Source organism: Rosa rugosa, chromosome 2 (genome assembly GCF_958449725.1).
Source record: "Rosa rugosa chromosome 2, drRosRugo1.1, whole genome shotgun sequence".
Classification (NCBI taxonomy): Eukaryota; Viridiplantae; Streptophyta; class Magnoliopsida; order Rosales; family Rosaceae; genus Rosa; species Rosa rugosa.
This window is the reverse complement of record NC_084821.1, coordinates 56,013,076-56,036,526: the sequence shown is the minus strand read 5'-3', so window position 1 is coordinate 56,036,526 and position 23,451 is coordinate 56,013,076. Positions and strand designations below refer to the sequence as shown.

Genomic DNA, 23,451 nt, shown 5'->3' with positions numbered 1-23,451 from the left:
TAGCGCCCCGGATCTGGGTAAGATTGGTGGTGGTCCGGTGCGCAAGTCATCTCAGTCTTTTCTACTTGGCAAGCCTCTGACCCGCAAGCCGGTGGATCCCAAAGCTTTCAAGCCTCACTTCCACCGTACTTGGATGGTGGATAAGGATTTTAGGGTCCAGGAAAAGGCGGGCGATGTCTTCTTGTTCTCCTTTGAATCGCTTCGTGATCGGAACAAGATCCTACGTGGAGGAGTTTGGTCTTTTGATAGAGCTCCTGTGTGTTTTGAAATTTATGATGGGGTGAAGCCCCTGCATGAAGCCCAATTCAAGCATGTACGTGTTTGGGTTAGGGTTTTGGGGATTCCTCCTTTGTATGAAGAACCTGAGAATTTTACTCTTATCGATAATCTCTTTCTTAGACTATGGTAAGAAGGAATTCAAGAAGGGTGGGATTCGGATCTTCTTCACCCATGATATCTCCAAACCATTCTTGCTTGAGCGGAAGATTTTCTTGGATGTCGGCGTTGAACCGGTGCTTCAATTTCAATTTGAACATCTGAAAGGGAGATGTTCACAGTGTGGACTGGTCACGCATGCTGGGATTGCATGTGAGGAGCCGCATACTCCACTTCCGTCATCTAGGGTTTTGAACTTTCCGGGGCCGTCAACCTCAGGAGGGTCGTTTTCTTTTTCGGCTCAGAATAAGCGTGAATTCTTCATTGCTTCCTCATCTATCCCCAAAAAGAAGAACCCAACCTTTCGTTGTGTTGAACGCCCTAACCCTCCCTCTACTTCTCCTTCCGGGTCGTCTCCTGTTTCGGATCCGGCTGATGGTAATAGCGAGCATATAACTTCGGGGACGGAGCATGCTTTGGAGCAGCCCTTGAGTTCTTTTTTGGCCCATGATGGGGCGAATGGTTCTGGTACAAGTGAAGCTGCAACCTTGGTGCAGGATATGCAACAAGATGTCGTGGCTTCAAAGAAAAGGGATAAGAATGGAGGTTGTGATCCCTCTCCGAAGAAGTTCAAGACCATTTTGGGTGGTAAAATTCCAACTTTGCAGGCTGATGCTTTGGGTTTGGTTGGCGACGACCATGATTTTCCTCTTGTCACTCTCAAGAAGAAGATGGGTAGGCCACTGGGCAGCAGGAATAAAAGCCAACGCTCTGGGAAGAAGGCCGGAGTAGCCCCTCTGAGACTCACCTACCCTGCAGCCGGTGCTTCAGGCTCTAGCCCTAGAGATAAGGGCAAAGGAAAGCTTTAGACTGTCCTGGTTCCTTTGCCTACTACTGGAAATTGGGTTCATCATTACTTTCTTCTCAGTCTACTTAGTTGTACACCAATTGAGGTCTCTAGGCGACTAGGTTTTCTTTTCAAAGGGGGTTAGTAGTGAGAATTTGATTTCTTATATTATAGGCTCAATAAGTGAGCATATGTGTTAACAGTGAAGGTACTTGTCTTTTGCTTGGCGGCTTGTGCCATCTAGATTTTTAGGTATGAGACAGCATCTGATGTATGTGCCTTCTGACCTTTAGTTAATGAAGCTATCCTTTTATCGAAAAAAAAGAAGAGAGAATTGAAGTTTGGAGCTAAGCTTAGGCTCACTTAAATGGAAGATAAATACTCTTATATACAATGCCAACCCCAAAAGTCGGGAGGCAGCAAAAATGTGATGCTGGTCTCTGTTAGGGAGTGATTTCTGGTCACACAATTAATTGATCACTAGTCGGTTAAGTGATGGTACAAAAAAAATATGAACCGAGATGCCCAAAAAAAATTATCACCTAGACAAACAAGTGTTAGTGACTTGGTGTTGCATAATTACATGTAAGATTGGACGGGGCTTCAGAACTCATATACCAGATTAGTGGGAAAAATGGAGAAAAAGGGGGAAAAAAGAGAACTGTTCTTGTTTATTATATCTCATGGACTATGGAGTACATAGAAGGGGCGGTTGTTAGTGTTGCCTATTCTAGGTTTCCTATTATCAACTACAATCTGCACCATGTACGTAGCTAAACTTATTTTCCTCGGTCTAATTCCTTCATCAAGTAAAAGCTTTGGTAAAGGAAGGAAAAGCTTTTCTTTATCAACTAGCTCCTCATTTGCCTCTGAGGGTATTTACTCCATGCTAAAGTTACACCTGATAAAGCATTCCCACTTCGATCAGTGAGGTATGAGGAATCTGAAGGGCGATTGCTGGACGCCTGCAATTCCGTCTTAGAAAACCGTAGACAATGTCAATTGCAAACTTCTTCAGGAAAGGAGATAGGTCACTCGCCACAACATGAGTATTTCCCATCATGTATGCCACACCAGCTTCCCTAGCCTCCTTGAGTTCGTTCACCTCCTGACACTCGACACTGCCACCCTTAATCTTGTTTCTCAACTGCTCAGAACTGGCAATACTAACCTCGTTTCCCACAGCAGCAAACATACAGTTCGGTGACTTCTCTCTGACTGCCATCTCTTTGCTATGGGCCTCCTGTTTCAGGAACTCTGCCACCTCTTCAATCAGTTGAGTTTCAAATTCGTAGCAATCTCTTACATCCTTGTATCCATACCTGAACGTTACAACATATAACAATTTCAAATATAGTTTAGTCCAAAAACTAATGAATTGAGCTTTATGCAAGAGAAACTTTACAGAAAGTACCTTACAATACACCGAAAGATAAGCAATTCTGGTGGGCCAACCCGGTTAACAACAAAACGCTCATCCACTGGAACTTTCGGAACCATCAAAGACTTAAGGGTCACAAATATGAGAGTATGATGAAATGCTGGGAAGTTTGTGACAAAATGTGCAAACATTGGAGGGACACCAGAGGCAACGTTAGAGTAAACTAGGCAGATTCCAGGGACCCTTGTGATACCTAGGCTTGGCCCAGAGCTTAGCAGCCTATCCAAGGATACCTTGTTCTGTAGCTCAAATGCATCTTTCTTTACAGTCCCGTAATTCCATATAGACATCAAAGACAAGATTACAACAGCAAATAAAAGGGGAAGCCAGCCTCCTTTATGTACTTTACTGAGGCATGCAGAAATATAGAGTAGCTCAAGAGATCCAAAGATTACAACGAACAAGAATGCCAACAGAACATTTTTCTTCCAAACAGTACTAATAATCAAAAACATCAAGCAGGTTGTGATGAACATTACTGTCACTGCAGCAAGCCCTGTTAAAAGCATCATGGTATTAAATTCTTACTTCGAAAATGCATGCAAGCATGCACACACATACGCGAGAGAGAGAGAGAGAGAGAGAGAGCCCTAACCATATGCGTTGCCAATCATATTAGTGTCTCGAAATCCAATGACAACAGCAAGACACAATACCATCAAAATCCAATTGACCTCAGGAATGTATATCTGCCCATGTATCTGATTTGACGTATGTTTTATCTTCACGCGTGGGAAGCAGCGCAGTCCCCTGCACTGACTGACTATTGAGAAGGTAGCTGAAATTATTGCTTGACTTCCCACCACAGAAGCAAGAGTAGCAATAATCAATACCGGCCAAAATACATCCTCTGAATGGAAAGGATAAGATAAACATAAAAAGATCAGATGAAATCTAGGGTACGTGCAACAAATGAGGCTTAAAAATTTCAGAACTACACCACAGGTCTTAGCATTGCAGAAAATATACTTCACATGCATTTGTTTTAAGGGTAAATGTAGCATGTCAAAGCTAATAACAACAGGAATATTTGAACTCATGACCCTATATTTTAAAGACTGTATACTAAAGAATACTGTTGGCTTTAAAGTGGAAAAGCAATTTAAACTGGTCTAAATCATTGATTTCGAGTAAACTTTTAGTTCCTTGATTAAATGCACGAGTTTATACAAAAGTAACTAGCTGACATAGTGATATACCATTAGAAAAATATTAAACAAGGTTTACCAGGGATGGCCTTGAAAAAGCTTCTATGGAGATCCATTCTGTGCTTGGAGAGATAAGCAGCTTCTCCCATGTATGCCAAAACTAAGCAAGGATAAACAAGCCCTGAAAACGCAACCTGCCAGGAAGAACTTGTTAAACATAGATAGATAAATAAGCAATATCGTAAGCCACAAGTGAAACTATTAGAAAATCATGATTAAATTGTGCTTCTTATCATAAATCAGGGCTAAAATGCAAGAGAAAATTGTCCACCAGCCAAATATCCATTACAAAAGCATACCCTGAATTAGCATGAAAGCACCGAACTCATATCAAAGGATGAAAGTAGCATACCCTGATAGAGAGTTTGGAAAAATGGCCAAGATCAGCAAACATTGCTTCTGTACCTGTAACGGCCAAATGATGACTTGGTCTTAGCCAAATAAAGCTAATGTAGAAGATATTTCTAAGCGGTTGTCAGAAAAAGAACAATCTCGCATTGCAGAAATGAGGCTTATAAAAGAAGATGTGGGACTAACTAACCTGTGAGACAAAGAACAATGCCTCCAAGGGAACTCCACCCAGCTCTTCCAGTTTTTTCAAAGAACTTGTAAATATAGTGTGGCGACAGAGCACATATAACACCAGGGTTCCAACGAAATATATTGTAAATGCCCACCCCACTAATGCATAGCAACCATGCTGTCATGATTGGAGCAAAAAGAAACCCAACTCTGTGTGTCCCATAATGCTGAAGAGCAAAAAGGCTAACCAAGATGGTGCAAGCTATGAGCACAGTATAATCTGTTATTTGCAAAGCTACAATAGAATTAGAAAAGGATGTTTCTCCATTCAACTCAATTACCAATGACAAAATCTCCATTCAGATTGCAAATATCTTAACACTTTTAGTGGCAAAATTAGACAGTACAAATACTTTTTGTGATCAACTTACTCTCATGTAAGTGTGGGACTTTGACTTTAATTCCATTGACTGCAGAAAGAACTGCCAACATATAAAACAAAGCCCCATTAGGCCTAAATCAATGACTGCAGAAGGAACCATAAACAGGAATGTACACCCAAGTTCAATTTAGAAAGGGTCAATTAGAAAGGCAAGAGAGATCATTATAGATATCATACCAGACATTGTTGGAGTGAGGATACCATCACCGATTACCATGCCGGTCCCTAGAAAAACTACAAGCACCAATACTATTCGAGAACTCTTATGCTTCTCAAAAAACTCTTTTATGAGTAAGCTCATTCTTGTATCTTTAGAAGTTTCAGATCTGCAAGAAGATAGGCGCTCATGAGCAGGATCGACTGTGTTCAAAAGACCCATCCTTGAGTGTCGGCATAGTGATGAATACAAAGCAAACGTTCCACCTGTAAAACCAGAAGTAAATCTCCAATGTCCAACAACAACCAACCATGTATTTAGTGGAAAACTACACGATGATTCAGGTTAATATAAGCACCTTCGCCATTGTCATCTGCTGCTAACACAAAGAAAATGTATTTGCAGAGAGGAATAAGAGTCAAAGTCCAAAAAACCATGGAAAGTACCCCAAGAATCTCAAGATCCTCCTCATAAAGTTGCATACCACCTGAGAATGTACTTTTGTATACATATATGGGGGATATACTAAGATCCCCATAAACAATACCAAGACTCTGATAAGCAAGGCAGAGAGTGGTCGTGTAGAAATTCTGCAGATGAAACAAGCAAGAGGAGTGTTACTATGTTTAAAAACTATAAAGCAAAAAGAATTTGATTACTTATATAGCCAAATAACCAAAGACCAAAAAAAAAAAAAAAAAAACACAAGTAATCGAGAGTAATGAGTTAATTGAGTAGATCTAAGTATCAAAATCTACAAATTCCGGCCCCTGAATTCTTCACAAGTGAGAAGCCATGAAGAACATTTCTTCTTTTGGTCAGTCATGAACAAGTGTACCAAAACAAAACGTAAACTTAATTTTCTTATATTATAAGAAGCTAATCTTGAATCAGCTAAACTGCCCAGATAAATGGAATGAGATATAATTTACATCACAACCAGAACTAATATGAAAGAAGAACAATTCGAGTCATGGCACAAACAGAACTAAGAAATACCAAGTCAGATTCTTCTAAATGCTAACAATCATACAAAGATGACATGATATACGTTTAGTCTAAGTATCTCATAAGGTCCATATCCATAAACAAAGGAAGATGAAACAAAAATGCATCTGTTGTTTGGTTTCTGTGGAAATTAAACAATGACAAATGGTAAAAATTTAGTACTCTAAACCCAAAACAGCAAAACCCATTTTAGATTTACAGAAATGATTACCTTAAACACTCAAAATTTCAATCTTTTTTCATTTCTCTGCGACTATATCCATGGAAACAAACACAGAAAAGAAAGAAAGAACACGAGTAAATATTGAAACATGAGGCAAAGACACACTAACCATACGTAAACCGCCGGAAACAGAAGCAGATTCTGGGTCCATTTGTCTTGCCATTTGGGACCCAAAAAGCTCAATCAATGCTAAGAGTTTGTAGTTTGTACCACTCTAGAACTGTGTACTATGTACTATGTACTATGTTCTAAACTGGGCTTTTGCCAAATGGTGAAAAGGAAGAGGACCCAAAAGGAATCAAAGATCTCCAGTTGTGTTTCACTTGGAGTTTTCTTTATGGATGAAGCCAGTTATGGCAAAAAAACAGAGAAACTGAGAGAGAGAATGAAGGAGGGAAGAGAAGGAAAGCAGTTAAAGACTGCGAGCTTTGAAGCAACACAACGTGTCAAGATGGGACTAGAATAGTCCTGAGAATGGTGGCCTAGGTGTCTCTGTGTTTTGCCAAGTAGAAAGGAGGTCAATTTTTTTTATATTAAAGAATTGCTCTGGCCAATAATTTACTTGGGTAGAAAATATTAGACTATAGAGAAAGAGAATAAAGGTCATTCGCAAAGAAAACAAATAATTCATCCTCCAGAAAAAGAAAACAAATAATTGAATAGCAATTCCCAAATGTGTTTTTTTTATGACAGCAATTCCTAAATGTTGGGAAATGAAGATGAACTAGTATATACCTTATATCATTTTGGCGACTTGTTTAAGAATCAAAATTTTTGGGTTTGATGTTTTGTGTATTTTATGATAGATTCAGGGCATGTCGGAGTTTATCATTGTTGGTTTTGGTTTGTGTTTATCTTGTACCATATAGTTCAATGATGAGAATAATTCATTCTCTAAGCCTCTTTAACTAAATTCGAGATTGTTTGACAATTGATTAGTCTAATTTTTTTTTAATTTTGTCTAATATCTTGTCATTGTCTTCATGTACGGTTTAAATGATGCACATCTTATCTCAGATAATCGAGGATCGACAAAACAACTGATCCTAATTTTCCATTAGTATTGGCGGGTCTTGGAGTACCTACCAAGCGCACTAGTGCATATATACTTCATGGTGATTATCACCACCTACACCTCATAACACAGTTAAAAGTGTAATCCGAAATGCACTAGCAACTGAACGTGTTTAATAAACACGTACTTCATTTCATAAGCCTTTCTCATTTCTTGTATATTTAATTTCATAAACATAAGTCCAACATGAAAATTAAATATCACGAAGTGTTCTACCAAGGACAATGGAAAAATATCGAGTTGCTATTGTTAATTAGCAAGTCTCCATCTAACTAATAGAGAACATTGAAGATTCAAAGTTGGGTGTAATGTGTACGTATTCTTGTGAGAATATGGCAAGTACCATAGCTGTGCGGCTATATAGAATCTACAATATTCTAGGAAAACGGCAAAGCATGCATTGGAATAACCTAGGATTAATCTTGAAGCAAAACAAAAAAAAGGCCTCACCAGAATATTTTTCTACACAGCATAAAACAAAATGAAATATATGAACCAGAGTTTCATCCGTATAGAAAAGAAAATGTATGGCGGGCAGTAATATTGTATTCTTGTAAAAGATGGGAAGGAGGCATCTTCCCCTTGTCTTTACTGATTAGTGTTCCATCTATTATTTATGGTAATTTTGTTGTTGTTGGAGATACTAATATAAAATCCAGTGACACATCAAAAGTGTCGCACTGTACGCAATCATCTCTAACCAAAAAAAAAAATTTGTAATGACTAAGTACAACTCAATGACTAATTCTAATGGTTAAGTGTAACAAAATTTTGTTACCGAGTAAAGTGCAAGACCGATAAAAGTCGATTGAGATTGTTGAGTATGAACTCTTTTCCTAGAAAAATTTCAAACTATGTAATTTACACTAAACAAATCATGTGAAGCAACCAATTGGACAAGAGATTTATTCTCCTCTTTTGTGTCCAGTTAAATCCCAGAAAGGCAAATTCGGATCGAGTCAAGTTCTTATCCAACAAACTCGATTTGGTCTAACTTCATGTATGGATCTGCTTATATCATACGAATAATACCATGCATACACCAAACCCTAGCTTGTATCCTACCTCACATGTGACTATCACGTGATATGCATATCTTTCTTGAGAAAGTAAACAACCTAAGTCAAACTACTAATATCTCAAATCTAGTTGTCAAAAAAAAAAAAAACTATTAATATCTCAAATCTACTCGTCGACCAAATATCAGAACTCACTGGTCCACTTTGATCAACCTCCCATTGGATATTTTTTTTTCAAAAGGGACCAAAGGTTTTGCATCATATGTGACAAGGTAAGTCAGTGTTTTGAATTTGGTGGTATATAGAAATATGCATGCAAATTCCATCACTTTCTGCATTGGCAATTTTCGTGCGGTTAAGTTGGAAAATGAGACGGATGTTTTAGACCCCATAATGGTTGAGATTGACTTAAAGAAAGTAAGACGAGCAATTGGGGGTTGCCATAATTTGACTTGTTGCAAGAAAAAGTGACCGCCGGTACGTCCAATGAAGTTAGTTTCATATTGTACGGTCTCGTAAGTTTAGCCGACTTCTAAGAAAATGTAAGAGTTCACACGATTATATATATATATATATATATATATATATATATATAGTGGGAACAAGCGAAAGGAAATTAAGATGGTTTGAATTTGTTGGTTGCAGAGTGTGGTGATCGGCTGATCGCGGAACTGCACTGACTGATCGAGGTCGATCGACTTTCACTCACTTGTTCATGGATCAATTTTGATCTCTGGTACTACACGGCATGCATAGTGCAGCATCGTCAAAATTACATTCGGATAAAATTCATTGAGACAAAACTCCGAATAGTTCATGTGACTTGTATTGGTGAAAAACAAGTGTGGACATGTCATATATAACACGTCCCTCATGCGAAAATATTATAATTTTAAGATGGAAAATGCTTAAAATTAATTTAGATCATCTAGAGATTTTGTATAAATATGCGTCAAGTAACATTACATGATATCATGCATGGATGAAGACAACTGGGAAAGTACTAACTCGAACGCAATTATATTTAATAATATTTTGAAGAAGATAGTTTGTCTGCCGTCATGTTTGCCTAGAATATTTACCATGGCTAGTTTTCATGGTATTGTACAGAAGAAAATGTGACCTCCCAGTTCATCCAACGAAGTTAGTCATTTGATATCGTACGTTGTTGTAATAAGTACGGTTGGCCGACTTCAAAGAAGAGCTATACAATTCTATGTGTCGATGGAAGAAACCAAAGGAAATTAATATGGGTTTCAATTTGGGAGCAGCAATAAAAACTGCATCAACTGCATAACCGATCAAAACTTTCTGATATTGACTCTTCAGTTTTGATCTCTTGTGCTGCTGACCAGGCTTATCTGCATGACTTGGACGAATGGATGAGTAGGACATGCCACGTGTATTCATAGAGAGCATACATATGGCAATTCATGGGATTTCGTGTGAAACTTTAATTGAAAGAATCTTTGGTAGGGTCTGGTATGTCCAACCAATTATGCTTCTGCAGAGGGTAGTGGGCGATATTTTAGATAATTTATTTCAATAAGAGAGAATTTAACAAATGATCACTCAACTATGACTCATTCGACACTTTTGTCACTTAATTTTCAAATATATTATTTTGATCATTCAACTATTACTCTGTCAATCACTATAGTCACCGAATGAGTATTTTGTCTCACTTTAATCACTTCTCCTAATTATTCTAATTTAGACTTTTCAATTTTTCACAATTAGTTGGACAAAAATATTCTTGATATTGTGACAGATAGAGTTTTTTTTTTAATCAAAAAAATTAAGGGAGTGACTTAGGTGAATAACAGAGTTAAAATTGAATGACCAAAGTGATATATTTAAAAAGTGAGTGACCAAAGTGTTGAATATGTAAAAGTTGAGTGACCATTTATGATATTATCCCTTTCAATAAAACATGAGTAGTTTTAAAATACAATGAAGAGATAGAGAAACATGATTGGCTGGGTGCACCATTCACGTGACACGTCCGTCCTACCTAATAATTTCTCATTTTAGTTTTAGTCATGAGAGATTCTTAGGTGGGGCAGGCGTGCCACGTGGTGATACGCTCAGCCAATCAGTGCATATGTATGGAATGTTTTGGGTATTTCATTTTAATTAAACATGGGTAATTTTGAAATACAGTTAAAAAAACAGAGAAACATGATTGCTGGGTATACCAGTCACGTGACACGTCTGTCCTATCTAAGAATTTCTCTTTAGTCACAATTGATAGGAACGGTTTTCGGTTTTCTGTTTTGGTTAGAGAAGATTGAAGTTAATCCTTCACTTGAGCTGACCTAAAAGACCAATCATGTTCACCTACTCAGTCATTTTCATGATTAGTAGTTGTACTCAACTGCCGTTAGATCTAAATCCAACGGTGCAGGATACTGAGGGAAGTAAATAAATTTCAACCACCTTATTGTTATCCACCCTGTGATTTAGATTGAACAACAGTTAAGCACAACTGAGTATGAAATCATTCCTATTAAGTCTTCTAGGGAGTCATGTTCACCTACTCAATGAATTTCAAATAAAAATCATTCCTATTAAGTCTTCTAGGGAGTCATGTTCACCTACTCAATGAATTTCGTACTCAATTAATGGTCACTCAACTTTGTGGATGAGCACAACTGTGTACTATCCAATGACAAATGGGAGCTTCTATTCATACCTCCAAAATTGGTATTTAGACCTCCCCACTTTTTTTTTTTTTTTTTTTTTTGACTTTGTCAAGGGGAACCCAAAAACTTCCTAGGCCCAAGATAAACCCCTTCGGCGCATGTGAAATGCTCCAACTGTGCATTGCAGCACAGTGTCTGGCCACTTTGACAGCTTCGGGGTTCGAACCTAGGTTGGGGAGCACACCCAACTAGGCAAGAACCACTAGGCCACTTAATAGACCTCATCCAACTTACTTTTACAAATAACTAATATGATATCTACACCTCCCTAATTTTTCCATAATACCCATCATCCAATAATATCAATAACAACTTTTGTTTAGAGTGTTCTATTCATATACCTCCAAAATCGGTAGTTAGACCTCCATCAATTTTTGAACATTTCACCCAATATTATTTTACTCTTGATACAACTAAGCTTTAAAAAAAAAAAAAAAAAAAAAAAAAAAAAAAAAAACTTTCAGTTGATAGCTCTCTCTCCCTCCACCCCTCCCTTTTCTTATTGCTGTATTTTGTAGGCATATGCATCTTTAGAGGCCAAGAGTTCATTTCTTCAACTTCCTAAGATTCCCTCGTTTCATATATTTGCTCGATGGGAACAGTACGCTCCAATGGATGAGTATGATTTTAAGAGAAAGTGGTGTTTTGGTTAGAGAATATTGCATATCCAAAATTGACTCGAGGAACTACAAAGTAAGGAATTGGTCTGTTGATGAAGACCATAACAAAAACAAAAGGGCAAAAATGGCATGAGGATGACCATTTGTTGATTTCATACCTCTAAAAGGGAAAAGACTTTTTAAAATTTTTCTTTCTTTCTCTTTTGTGTCTTTATTGGTAATTTGACATGAGTTGACAAAGTCAACTATCTCTTGAAAAAAGAAAGAGGTCCAAATACCAATTTTAGAGATATGAATAGAAGCTATGCCAAGGGCTCTTTAAAATCCTAATCGAATAAAACTCGTTGGACAGAACCTACCTGCATAACGTAGTTTGGTGAGAAACTAAGTTTAATGTCATAATCTCACATTTCACGTAAGCAAAATTACAAGACCTCTCATAGACTTTGAAATGAATATGGTAAGTTGGTAACGTAGGCTTAAGATTGCAAGACAGCTTAAATTGAGGTCTTACGTACATGGCAAGTAATACTCAAATGAAGGTATGTATCCAATTAAGGAGTACAATGTTGAAACTTAGATAACTTGATAAGACTAGACAACATGGGGACTGCAATACACACACTATGAGATGAAAATATCTCAGCCGTCCACTACCCAATTAATGGCCATCTTCTTCTCAACTACTATGTACCATTTGCAACAATTCTTAGGAAAGAAACAAATTTTGTTTTCAAGAAAGAAACAAAAACTGACTCACATTTCCTTTGCCGTTTAAATTTTTCAAAATCTAATGGTTGCTACCTTATTAATTTTGTTTTCATATATAGAGAATGTGTAAACAAGTGTGTAGGAATTCATGTGTAACGAGTCTATGACAACAAAGATTCAAAGAGACATTTATCTCCAAACAAGTGTGTGTTTGGTGGGGTGGTAAGGCTTTGGTCTCTCATATGAGAGGTCAAGAGTTCGAGCCCCATCAAGGGTGGGAGTGGGGTGGGGTTTAAAAAAAAAAAAAAAAAAAAAATTATCTCCATTTTAACCGTTAAATAACATGTCTCATGCAGCATCCCTCTATTTATACAAGGAAACTAAGCACAATGGACTTGTAGACGAACTAAAGGTACAATGGCTTCTTCTTTCACAATTGTTCTTCTTGTTCTTGCTATAATCCTATGCTTTATTGTCATTGCAGATGACCAACTAATCGAAATTGAGTGTCACAACGCCGATCGAGGTACCAACAACCTGCATCGAGTGCCTGAATTCCGACCCACGCAGCGTGAAGGCTAACAAAGCTGGGATTGCCGTCATTATCCTAAGTTGTCTAAGCAACAATGCCAAGACTTTGACCACCAACATGTCAGAAATAGCTTCTGGAATCAAAGATAAAAATGTCCCGAAAGCTTTGAAAACATGTAGCAAAGGGTTTTACTCATCCACACAGGACTTGGCTTCGGCAACCCTCAAGTTGAAGAGTGTCAAGTATGGTGGTGCTGAACATTCTGTGAGTCGAGCTGTCGTGTATGTGGCTTATTGTCGTCATGAGATTGAGGTTTACAATGGGAAAGTAGTTCCTAGAGACATGATTTATGAAATGTTGATATATGAAGAGCTATCCGAGGCTGCTAATAGAATAATTGAAGGACTCTAGCTAATAAATGTTGGAAAAGATTTGGGGTTTTGCTTTACTCATCATTGATTAATGAAATAGTTGAAGCTTCTTTGGAGTTGGTGTATGCACTGATACGAGTAAAGAAATAAAATAGTCTTGATTGCTGGATTACTCTAATTCAAACTTATCTCATGTTACGATCAAATCAAGAGGGGTAACAAGCAACGTACACCTAATTCTTCCAAACCCAGCTATCCATGCCTCTCGAGTCCTCCGATCCCAATCGCTCTCACCCGTCGATAACCGGTTTTATCCAAAGTCTCAAATTCAATCTCTTCTTCGGAGGGATTGAAATTATCTCTTCAATGATATTAAATTAAGATGAATGTGTTTCTTTGAACCATTTTCTTTGATTGACCTTTCACTGCATGTGTTTCTTGACCCATGAAGACTGATCCATCAATCACTTGTGTATAGCTTAATAGTCATAAACCAGGCTAGCTCGTCCTTTGAAAACTTACACACAAATACAAAATTTCATTTTTAAAATGGCAGAAAAAGAAAAGTAAAATAAAAAAGTCGCAAGTTTTATATTTTATAATGATAATCTTCTTTCGATAACCAAACACACAAAAGAATTTCAAGTCTCTAGTTTTTAATTCTTAAATATAATATACACGTACGCGTAGCCTACATCCTATATAAAGCTAATAACATATAATCCAATAAGATCATACGATCTGATAAACATATGACCAAGAAATGGATAAAAAATTTAAGGAATGAGGACTCTCGACAGGATTCAAAAATTGCATGCACTTGATAGTCTTAAAATTACTAGTAGCGATCTTTGCAATATCGTTGTAATTGGTCAACAATGGAACATGAATCATTGCACTTACGAACCAGGACTCCCATATAATTAAAATTAGACCCAACCACTACAACAAAACTGGTCTTTTACGACACACAAAATGACAACTTCACGGCACAAAGAAGCGTGTGTCGTAAAAGACCATGTCGTAAAAGATAAATTTCTCTTGTGGCACACAAAATGTGTCGTAAAAAACATTTTTTGCACGTCGTAAAACACTCTTTTGTATGCCGTAAAAGATGTCTTACAACTTTGATTATGTGCCGTAAAAGATTATTTTGCGTGTCGTAAAAGACTCCTCTTGCGTGTCGTAAAAGATCATTTTGCGAGTCGTAAAAGATCATTTTGCGAGTCGTAAAAGACTCTTTTGCGTGTCATAAAAAACCATTTTGCATGTCGTAAAAAGACTTTTTTGTGTGTCGTAAAAAACTATTTTGCGTGTCGTAAAAAACTATTTTGCGTGTCGTAAGAGACCCTTTTGCGTGTCGTAAAAGATGTCATCATTCACACTTCTAATAGACAATGTTTCAATTAAATCCTTTCATTGAAGGATAATAAAAGGAAGCATTCATGTAGTAAATTATGTCAATTAAACTTCATATTACAAAATCATAGTATAATTAAACTAATATTCAAATTGCTCTGTGATGTTCTGCTCACAGCCTCAAGGTTTGAGGATGTACAGGTCCTCCTTATGTTTCAACATCACTTCCACCACCTGGATCATTTTCACCCTACACACACGGGCAAAAGAACCAAAAAAAAAAAAAAATGCTTAATCATTTGAGAATGTCTCAAAAGCCTAACACGAAGAAGGAGATCCCTCCCCCCGCTACTTATTCCCAAGTCCAATATCCATGAATGTTTTGTTTTTCGGGGGAAAATATCGTTATACCTGAGATCCTCTAGTCAAGATACAATCTATTCTAACATATAACACAAAAACCAAAGGTCATAAATCCCCTAAACTAAAATTCAAACAAGAACCACAGAAACAGAGCAATTAAGTGCTTTCTTAAATTCCCATATACTTACCTAAAAACCATGGCCAAGGTCTGTCAGTATCATCTTCATTAATCTGCTAAGTCTCGAGAACAATAGCTTCACTCATCAAATCCCTCCTCAAATTGGGCATTTGCATAGATTGCAGGTATTGCGTCTAAGGGAGAACTCACTTACTGGCTCCATTCCTGCCAATATATCAAATTGCTTCAAACTCAACACTCTCCATCTTTGAAGAAAGTAAGAGTGTAAGCGACCTGATGGTATAGCCCCGTAAGTGTTTTCACGGCTCTCTGCTATTTCCCTCTCTCATAATGTCATCATCTCCATCGACTTTGGCTTCCTGAAGTAAAGCACCATCTCCAAAGCAACTACGGCACTTTCTGGTCGCCGGCAGAGGGCTTGCCTCTTCAGTCAGCTACGTTGATCGGATGGCTATTTGGGAGAAATTTGATTCCCGCCTCCTCTATCCCAGCGATGCTGAAATCTGTGCTGGAACTTTTCCTTCCTCAGCCCTCTTCTCCACCGTATCTTGGTAGTCAGTAGGTGGTTCAAGACAGGCTCTTCCTCCTCCTCGGGTTCCGGCGCCGGCGGTGGTTGCAGACAGAAATCTTCAGCGTGCTATTAATTACTATTTTAATATTTTTTATTAAATTAATACACTCTTTCCAAGTGCTTTGTGGCAGGAGGGTTTCAGCTGGGTGGCAGTGGCAGAAAAGATTCTTCGGCGTGCAATGGCAATTTCCAAATTATTCTTCTGACGGCCCATACACCGTTCTTGTCGGCCATCCTTCATGGCAGCAGACATCCCAAAAAAGCAAAAGCTCTCCTACGCAGCAGCTCTGACTGAGATGTCTCCAATTTCTTTTGCCATCGCTGACCTGCCTTCGCCATTCTTTGAAGATGGGTTGAACTCTATTCGCATCTCTGAAGAACCTTTTCTACGCGGCCTCGAGAGATGCAAAACCAACTTGATTGGTCGAGTTAATTCTCCTGTCACAACCCCAGATCTTGTACAACAATTGGGGCAACTATGGTCGGGCTTAGATCTCTGGACTGTGGCACCTCTTGGTAGGGGTTTTTTCATGCTCCAGTTCAAAAACTTAGTTGATATGCAGCTCGTCTGGTCGTCGGGGACAGTACGACTAAACTCCGGCATGCTCCGCTTGATTAAATGGTCACCTGATTTCTCTCCATCTACATACAGAAATACCTTCGCACAGGTATGGGTGCGTTTTTGGGATTTAGGTTTTGCCTACTGGGATCAACAAACTCTTTTTGAAATTGCATCGGGCATTGGTACGCCCCTGAAACTTGACCCCCAAACCAAGAACCGCACCGTGGGCTTGTTTGCCAGAATTTTAGTAGATGTTGACTTCTCACAGCCTCTTCATGGCAAGCTCAGAATCACTCGGGCCAATGGTGAGGTTGTGGTGATCGGAGTTGAATATGAATCTGAACCTGATGTCTGCACCCGGTGTGGAATAGTTGGCCATGTCGCTGTTACTTGCCGTTCTAAGGCTTCGGACGACACTGTGGTCGATATCCAAAAGGGGCGGGGAAGATCAATGCAGCGATCGGAACTGAAGCCAAGGAGGAATAATCGATCACACAAGTCACAACATCACTCAAAGCAACGGGATGCAACTAGGAGATTAGTCAGTAATCCTGTGGTTGCCACGCCACCGCTGGTAACCATTGAATCAAATTTAAGGCATGACGTTGACGATATGTTGGCTTCATCTGTTTTGAATAATGTCGATACTATCACAGCAGCTCCAATTATCACTGCAGTTTCAACTTTCATAGCTATTCCAGCTATGGTTGGTCTGGAGATGGTTGATGTGCCCGTGCATCATTCAGCTTCAAGCGAGAGTGTCCCACCTGGTTTTACTAGGATGGAACCGGATATTGAAATCCAACCTGCAAGCTCCACGTCAACTCCAGAAATTTCTTCAGTTCCTCCACCTATTATCATGGCCGACTCTAATCTTAGTGACTGTCAGATGGAAGTTAGAACTGAGAATTTGGAGGAAGGAGAATTCACACCCGTTCTCCATAAGAAGTCGAAGAAACTGCTGAAGCAAAATGAGAAAGCAAAAATGAAAATAATCTCTCACAAACCTGCGGGACGTGCTCTCCTTCGCAAGGGAGCTACTCTCAAGCATTTCTAATGAATTTCTTGTATTGGAACGCCTGCGGCATCACAAATGATGTCACGAAACGGGTTTTACGTAAAATGATCCATATTCACAAGCCGGTAATTGTATGCCTCTCTGAACCTTTTACCTTAATTCATTCAATTCCTTTTGTCCTTTTGGAGATCCATAGGACTTATTCCTGTGGCTACTAATGATCGGGGCATACAAGACCCCAACCTTTGGTTTCTTTGTCACAGGGACCTTGACCCTATAGTAATCTCCTCTTCTGCTCAACAAATCACTGTTTCCGTCATCCTCGACGGTGTTCAGTGTTTCATGACAGCAGTGTATGCCAAAACAACCATTGCAGGTCGTCGTCAACTTTGGCAAGACCTCTACCATGTTCACACTAACCTAGTGGTTGGTCCGTGGATTGTCTTTGGTGATTTTAACTGTGTTATGGGAGCCCACGAAAAAAGAGGTGGAAATCCTCCCAGCGCTGCCTCGTGTTTTGATTTCCAGCAGATGTGCTCAAACTGCCATCTTCTTGATGTTCATACTAGGGGCCTGTCTTACACGTGGACTAATAGGAGAACCTTTGAAAGGCTTGATAGGGCCCTTTGTAATTCAAGATGGTTGGATGCATGGAACAACTTTGATTGTCGGACATTAACTCGTGCGGCTTCTGATCATTGTCCTTTGTTAATGAGCTGCTCTCGTCTGCCATTTGTTTCTAAGCCTCAGTTCAAATTCCAAAATATGTGGCTGCAACACCCGGAATTCCATTGTACGGTCAGTAATTTCTGGGCTACTCTTCATTTTGTGGGTTGCCCGATGTTTGTGCTTTCCTCAAAGCTCCGGGCGCTGAAGAATATGCTCAAAGGTTGGAATGTCAATGTTTTTGGGAATGTTTATCAATCTGTTAATTCCTGTGAGGCGGCTCTAAACCTGGTCCAGCATGAAATTTCCAACTTGGGCCCTTCACCTGATCGGATCCAAAGAGAGGACCAGGCTCATTTGCAATTTCAACGAGCTTTGAAAATGCAGGACACTTTTCTTCGAGACAAATCTAGAATCAGATGGCTACGTGAGGGGGATAGGAACACATCTTTCCTTCATAATATGGTCAAAATCCGAAGGCTGCACACGTCATTGGCCTCCTTGCGGGCTGGTGGTACGCTTCTACAATCTCATGATTTGATTGCTGGTCATATTGTTAATTATTTTCAGATGGCTTTCACCAAGGATGGTAATCTTGAAGACTCTGGCCTGGTAGAGAGAGTAATCCCAAATCTGGTTACGCCCCTTGAAAACACTGCTCTTACTTCGTTGCCTTCTTCGGGGGATATTCTTGCCACTGTCCTTTCAATGGATGACTTTAGTGCGCCTGGGCCTGATGGATACGGCGGCTGTTTTTTCAAAAAATGTTGGAGTGTTGTTGCTCCAGATGTTATTTCTGCTGTCCAAAGCTTCTTCATTACTGGCTTCATCCCTCCCCACTTCAACTCAAATGTTATAATTGTTTGGCTCCAATTTTGTTGCAGCTGGTCAACAGTCTCTTTTCTGCGCGGGCGTGCCAGCACCGTCGGGTGCGGTCGTCGGGGGTGTCCCTTGACCTGACTTCTTTCAAACGACTGTGGACGAGGAGAGCACCAACCTCGTCGTGGGATTCTTTATGCCTCGTGGTGAGGACTTTTGCTAATCTTCTGCGTCACCAAATCGATACTCGACGTCGTAGATCGAGCAGAGCGAAAATCACCGGGAAGTGGGGAGAACTTGCTAAAGCGTGACTTTAGCTTCGCTGGGTTGCGAGGGCGTTACCCTTGCTTGGCTAGTTCCGTAACCGTTGTGGTCGCGGTACTACAATCGGCTCCTGAGGAGACTAGGACCGAAGTACGTTGACAGAGGGTTTGGTGGCACTGATAGTCAGCTCTTGAGGAGACTAGGACTTAGAGTGTGATCACCGATAAGAGAAAGAGAAGGAGAGGAGTTGCTCTTAGAGAGGTTTGCTCTAGAGAGAACTTAGATCATCTTAGAGATGTTGTTGAATTGTGTGAATGAGTCTATTGTTCTATGTTGTAGCCTCTATTTATAGGCTTCCAAGCAACACTATTTGGCATTTAAACAAATCATAATGGAGCACTTAATGGGATCATGATGGAGCACTTATGAGTTTATGGAGCACTTATGAGTTTATGGAATTGTTAGGTTCAAGCACTTAAACACTAATGGAATGTTAGGTTTAAGCACTTACTGCACCAATTTTGCTGCAGCTATATCTCCACCAAGCATTCAGATTTTGATCATGACTTCTTCATACGAAATGTTCCACTATGAATCTAGATCATGCTGACCAAATTTCAGAGCTTTCTTCCATGTGGTTGGGCCGGAAATGCTGCTGGACCTCTTACAGGTCCAGTTTTCCAGTTTTGCTTCTGCAGAGAATTGGACGGATTGTTTGAAGGCCTTCCACTCCGAACGGGCTTTGGCACTCTTCATAAGAAATGATTCTTGGGCTGTCTAGAATGGATCTGCAGAGTTTCAGCTCATTTCGAGTTCATTTGGTCAGTCTGCCACCCCTCCTTCCTTGTTTAGCTCGGTTTCTCCTAGCCGAAATAGGAAAATGTGCTAAAGTTGACTTTTCATGCTTCCATAGTAGGCTTTATTTAGCCTCTAAATATATATTTCGAACTTGTCGACAATATATAGCTTGAGCCACTGACATTGGCTCAATTTCTCCAAGACGTGCCTTGTCAGGCCAAAATGCTCATTTTGGGTCCAAACAATAATCTTGATTCCAAAGAAACCAGAAGCCGATTGTGCTACTGATTTCAGGCCTATTGCTCTTGCTAATTTTGCTTTCAAAATTATCACCAAGATTATGGCCACACGCCTCGCTCCAATTGCAGCCAGAATCATCTCCCCAAATCAAAGCGCTTTTATCACAGGGAGGTCTATTGCTGACCCTATTATTCTTACCTCTGAATGTATAAATTTGTTAGACAACCACTGCAAAACTGGTAACATTGCCTTAAAATTAGATATCAGTAAGGCTTTTGATACCATGGACTGGGAATTTCTGCTTAGGGTTCTAAAGTCTTTTGGTTTCGACCCTATTTTCATTAATTGGGTTCATAGCATCCTCAGATCTGCTTATCTTTCTGTGTTGGTGAATGGTCAGCATTGTGGGTTCTTCACTTGTTCTAGGGGTGTAAGGCAGGGTGACCCTTTGTCTCCTCTCTTATTTTGCATTGCAGAGGAGGTTCTCAGTCGTGGCTTGACTAATCTGGTTGATAGGGGAAAGCTTAGCCGGATTGCCTGTTCAGGTAAAGTAACTCCCCCCTCGCATGTTTTGTTTGCAGATGATGTTATGATTTTTATGCAAGGAAGCTCCCGTGGCATTCGTGCCTTAATGCGTTTCCTGGATGAATATGCCCTTAACTCTGGCCAAGTTATCAACAAAGCAAAATCTTCGGTTTTTCTGGGTAAACATGCTCGGACTAGAGAAATTATTATCCAACGTCTCCTAGGGATTCGTAAGGGCACATTGCCCTTCAATTATCTTGGAGTGCCGGTGTTTCAAGGTCAACCTAAAGCTACACATTTCAGACCAATTGCTGATAAGATTAGGTGTAAACTTTCATCTTGGAAAGGCCTCCAGCTTTCTCAAGCAGCAAGGCTTCAGCTTATTTCTGCCACCATTCAAAGTCTTCTCATCTATAGCTTCCAGGTATATGAGTGGCCTCGTGCTTTGCTCCTCAAGGTTCAAGGTTGGACTCGGAATTTTTTCTGGACAGGTGACCCGTTAAAAAAGGGTTCAAACCTTATCGCCTGGTCCAAATGCTGCTCCCCAATTGATCAGGGAGGTCTTGGGTTAAAAAATATTTTCCATCTGAATAAAGCTCTTCTTCTTAAGCGTTGCTGGGAGGTTGTGGAAGGTTTATCTCCATCTGCTACATTTCTCAAGTGTAGATTCTTGAAAGCTGGATTGGCTCCATGCTCCTATTATAAAAAGTCATCAGTCTGGACTGGCTTAAAGAAGCAATGGCCCCTTATCATTTCTAATATTCGCTGGCTGATTGGTAATGGGGAGAACTTGTCCTTCTGGAAAGACAATTGGTGCGGTTTGCCTCTATGCACAATGTACAATTTGGACCCTGATTTCTTGCCTTTTCTAAATGATCAGGTTAGTAAGTTTATTGTCGATAAAGAATGGGTGTTACCTCCTACCTTCTCTTCTTTATTCAAGGAAGCCTCGACAATTATTCTTGATACTGCTATCCCCTTGGATGATCAACCAGATCAAGCAGTCTGGCCTCATACTACCTCTGGTTCGCTCTCGGCTAGAGATGCCTACAGGTTTTTATCTCCTCATGGTGAGTCTGTTGGTTGGGGTAATCTTATCTGGCACAAGTCAATTCAGCCAAGGATGAGCCTAGTGGCTTGGCAAGTTTTTAATAGGCGAGCAAAGACCGACTGCTATCTACAGAAAATTGGTGTGCTCCTTTGCTCACAATGCTCCTTCTGCCTTGTAAGCACTGAAACCCTTACACATTTATTTCTGGAATGTGTTGTTATCAAAGCGATTTGGGCTTGGATCTTCTCTCTTTTTCGTCTCCCTCCTTGGCAGGCCCAAGGGCTGGACTACTTGTTTTCGACCGAGGTGCTTCAGCGCCTTTCTCCTGCTTCGAAAATTATGTGGAGATTAGTTGTCTGCAGCTTGCTTTGGCTTATTTGGACTGAGCGTAATTGTATTAGACACAATAACAGCATTTTTCATTTTGGGGGATTCATTCGGAGATTCACTTTAATTATGAAGGAAGCTGCCTAATTAGTTTTCAAGCCTCACACAAACTCGACTTCTGCTCTTCCAATTTTTCTCTTGCTGGAAATTTCTCCTCTGAGGCGCACTGCGCAGTCTTTTAAACCAGTGACCTGGTTAGCTCCTCCTGATCATTGGCTGAAAGTGAACACCGATGGGTCCTTCCGTGACGCTTCCAGGGCTGGATTTGGCGGAATCTTTAGAAATGCATCTGGAACTTTTATTGGAGCTTTCTCGGCTAGAGTTAATGTCCCTAGTGCCATTGATGCTGAGGTTCTCGCTGTTATTGAAGCCATTCAGGTGGCTTGGGTTAGGCGTTGGACTCACATTTGGTTGGAAACTGACTCCATGCTTGTTCTACACTATTTCCGTGCCCCAAATCTTATTCCTTGGAGACTCAAAACTCGCTGGTACAATTGTTTGCTTCAAGCTAAACATCTAAACCTTCAGGTGTCTCATATTTATAGAGAAGGCAATACTGTTGCAGATACGCTAGCCAACTATGGTGCTTCGAATGAAGGAGCTGTCTGGTGGGCTTCTATCCCTTCTTTCATCAATACTCAGTATAGTCATGATTTCAATTCACGCTCTAGTTATCGACTATCTTAGATCTAGCTTTTTGTCTCCTTCTTTTGTAAGTTCTTTTCTTCTAGCAGGTTCCTCTTTCTGTTTTTTGGGGGGTTTTGGAGGGGTTCTGTCTTGCTTCTTGCCCTCCCCTCTCACTTGTTTCTCTCTGTATGGCTCGGGGTAAGGTTTTCCTGGGCTTCTTTCTGGAGTTCCAACTTGTTCTCTCTTTTTCTGCTGCTTGATCCCTGTGTAATTAGCTCGGGGTACAGGCTGTTATGTCCCCCCCTGCTGCTTTTCTTATTTAATATTTAGATCCGGGCGTGGGGCTGAGCCTCCCAGCTCGGCTGGGTTCCAAACCCTTAAAAAAAAAAAAAAAAAAAAAAAAAAAAACTACAAAGCAAAATCAGTAGAATCGGAAACTATCAAAACAAAGAGAATGAAAATTCCAAGCTACTTGGAAGTTGGGATTATGCCATAAGTCGTCACAACTAAGAAACTAACCAATCTGCATATTATGCCAATTGACCTAGAGTATAACTATGACACCCAAGAGTTGTTCCGGTCTAAATCACTCGCAGAGATCAAATCTTTACATAGGGTCTGCCTAAGTGAGCCACCTCACTCCCTATTGTGCATCATTTTTATGCAACTCAAACAGTAAGCACTCTCTCACCATATCCAAACTCAACATCATGAATCTGTTATGAACCTCCAAACACCCCAAAAATCATACAAATGTGGTTCCGAAATTGTGTCAACTAACCCAACAAAACACATTCGACAAGCAT

The 23,451-nt window shown here is 39.8% G+C and overlaps 2 protein-coding genes and 1 pseudogene across 2 annotated transcripts; 2 read left to right on the top strand and 1 right to left on the bottom strand.

Moving 5' to 3' along the window:
• Window positions 1-1,715: 1,715 nt before the first annotated feature.
• Window positions 1,716-6,720, bottom strand: LOC133728600 (probable potassium transporter 13). Its single transcript, XM_062156021.1, has 10 exons — window positions 6,333-6,720; window positions 5,351-5,582; window positions 5,013-5,258; window positions 4,825-4,875; window positions 4,413-4,673; window positions 4,224-4,276; window positions 3,891-4,005; window positions 3,259-3,513; window positions 2,637-3,159; window positions 1,716-2,544 (listed from the first exon to the last, which is right to left on the bottom strand). The coding sequence occupies exons 1-10, from the start codon at window positions 6,384-6,386 to the stop codon at window positions 2,118-2,120; spliced, it is 2,217 nt and encodes a 738-aa protein (XP_062012005.1). The 5' UTR covers window positions 6,387-6,720; the 3' UTR covers window positions 1,716-2,117.
• Window positions 6,721-12,736: 6,016 nt separating this feature from the next.
• On the top strand, window positions 12,737-13,296 carry LOC133731083 (pectinesterase inhibitor-like; annotated as a pseudogene).
• Window positions 13,297-15,927: 2,631 nt separating this feature from the next.
• Window positions 15,928-17,307, top strand: LOC133731082 (uncharacterized). The gene has a single exon (XM_062158545.1). It carries the CDS (start codon window positions 15,928-15,930, stop codon window positions 17,305-17,307), a length of 1,380 nt encoding a protein of 459 aa, XP_062014529.1.
• The last annotated feature ends 6,144 nt before the right edge of the window (window positions 17,308-23,451 follow it).

Bases quoted from the DNA above. Each gene is read 5' to 3' on its own strand.
- LOC133728600 (XM_062156021.1), bottom strand. From the start codon at position 6,386: ATGGCAAGACAAATGGACCCAGAATCTGCTTCTGTTTCCGGCGGTTTA. The intron at 4,674-4,824 runs GTAAGTTGATCA...TGCAAATAACAG, and splicing joins AGTCCCACACTTACATGAGA to ATTATACTGTGCTCATAGCT. The intron at 2,545-2,636 runs GTACTTTCTGTA...TGTAACGTTCAG, and splicing joins ATCTTTCGGTGTATTGTAAG to GTATGGATACAAGGATGTAA.
- LOC133731082 (XM_062158545.1), top strand. From the start codon at position 15,928: ATGGCAGCAGACATCCCAAAAAAGCAAAAGCTCTCCTACGCAGCAGCT.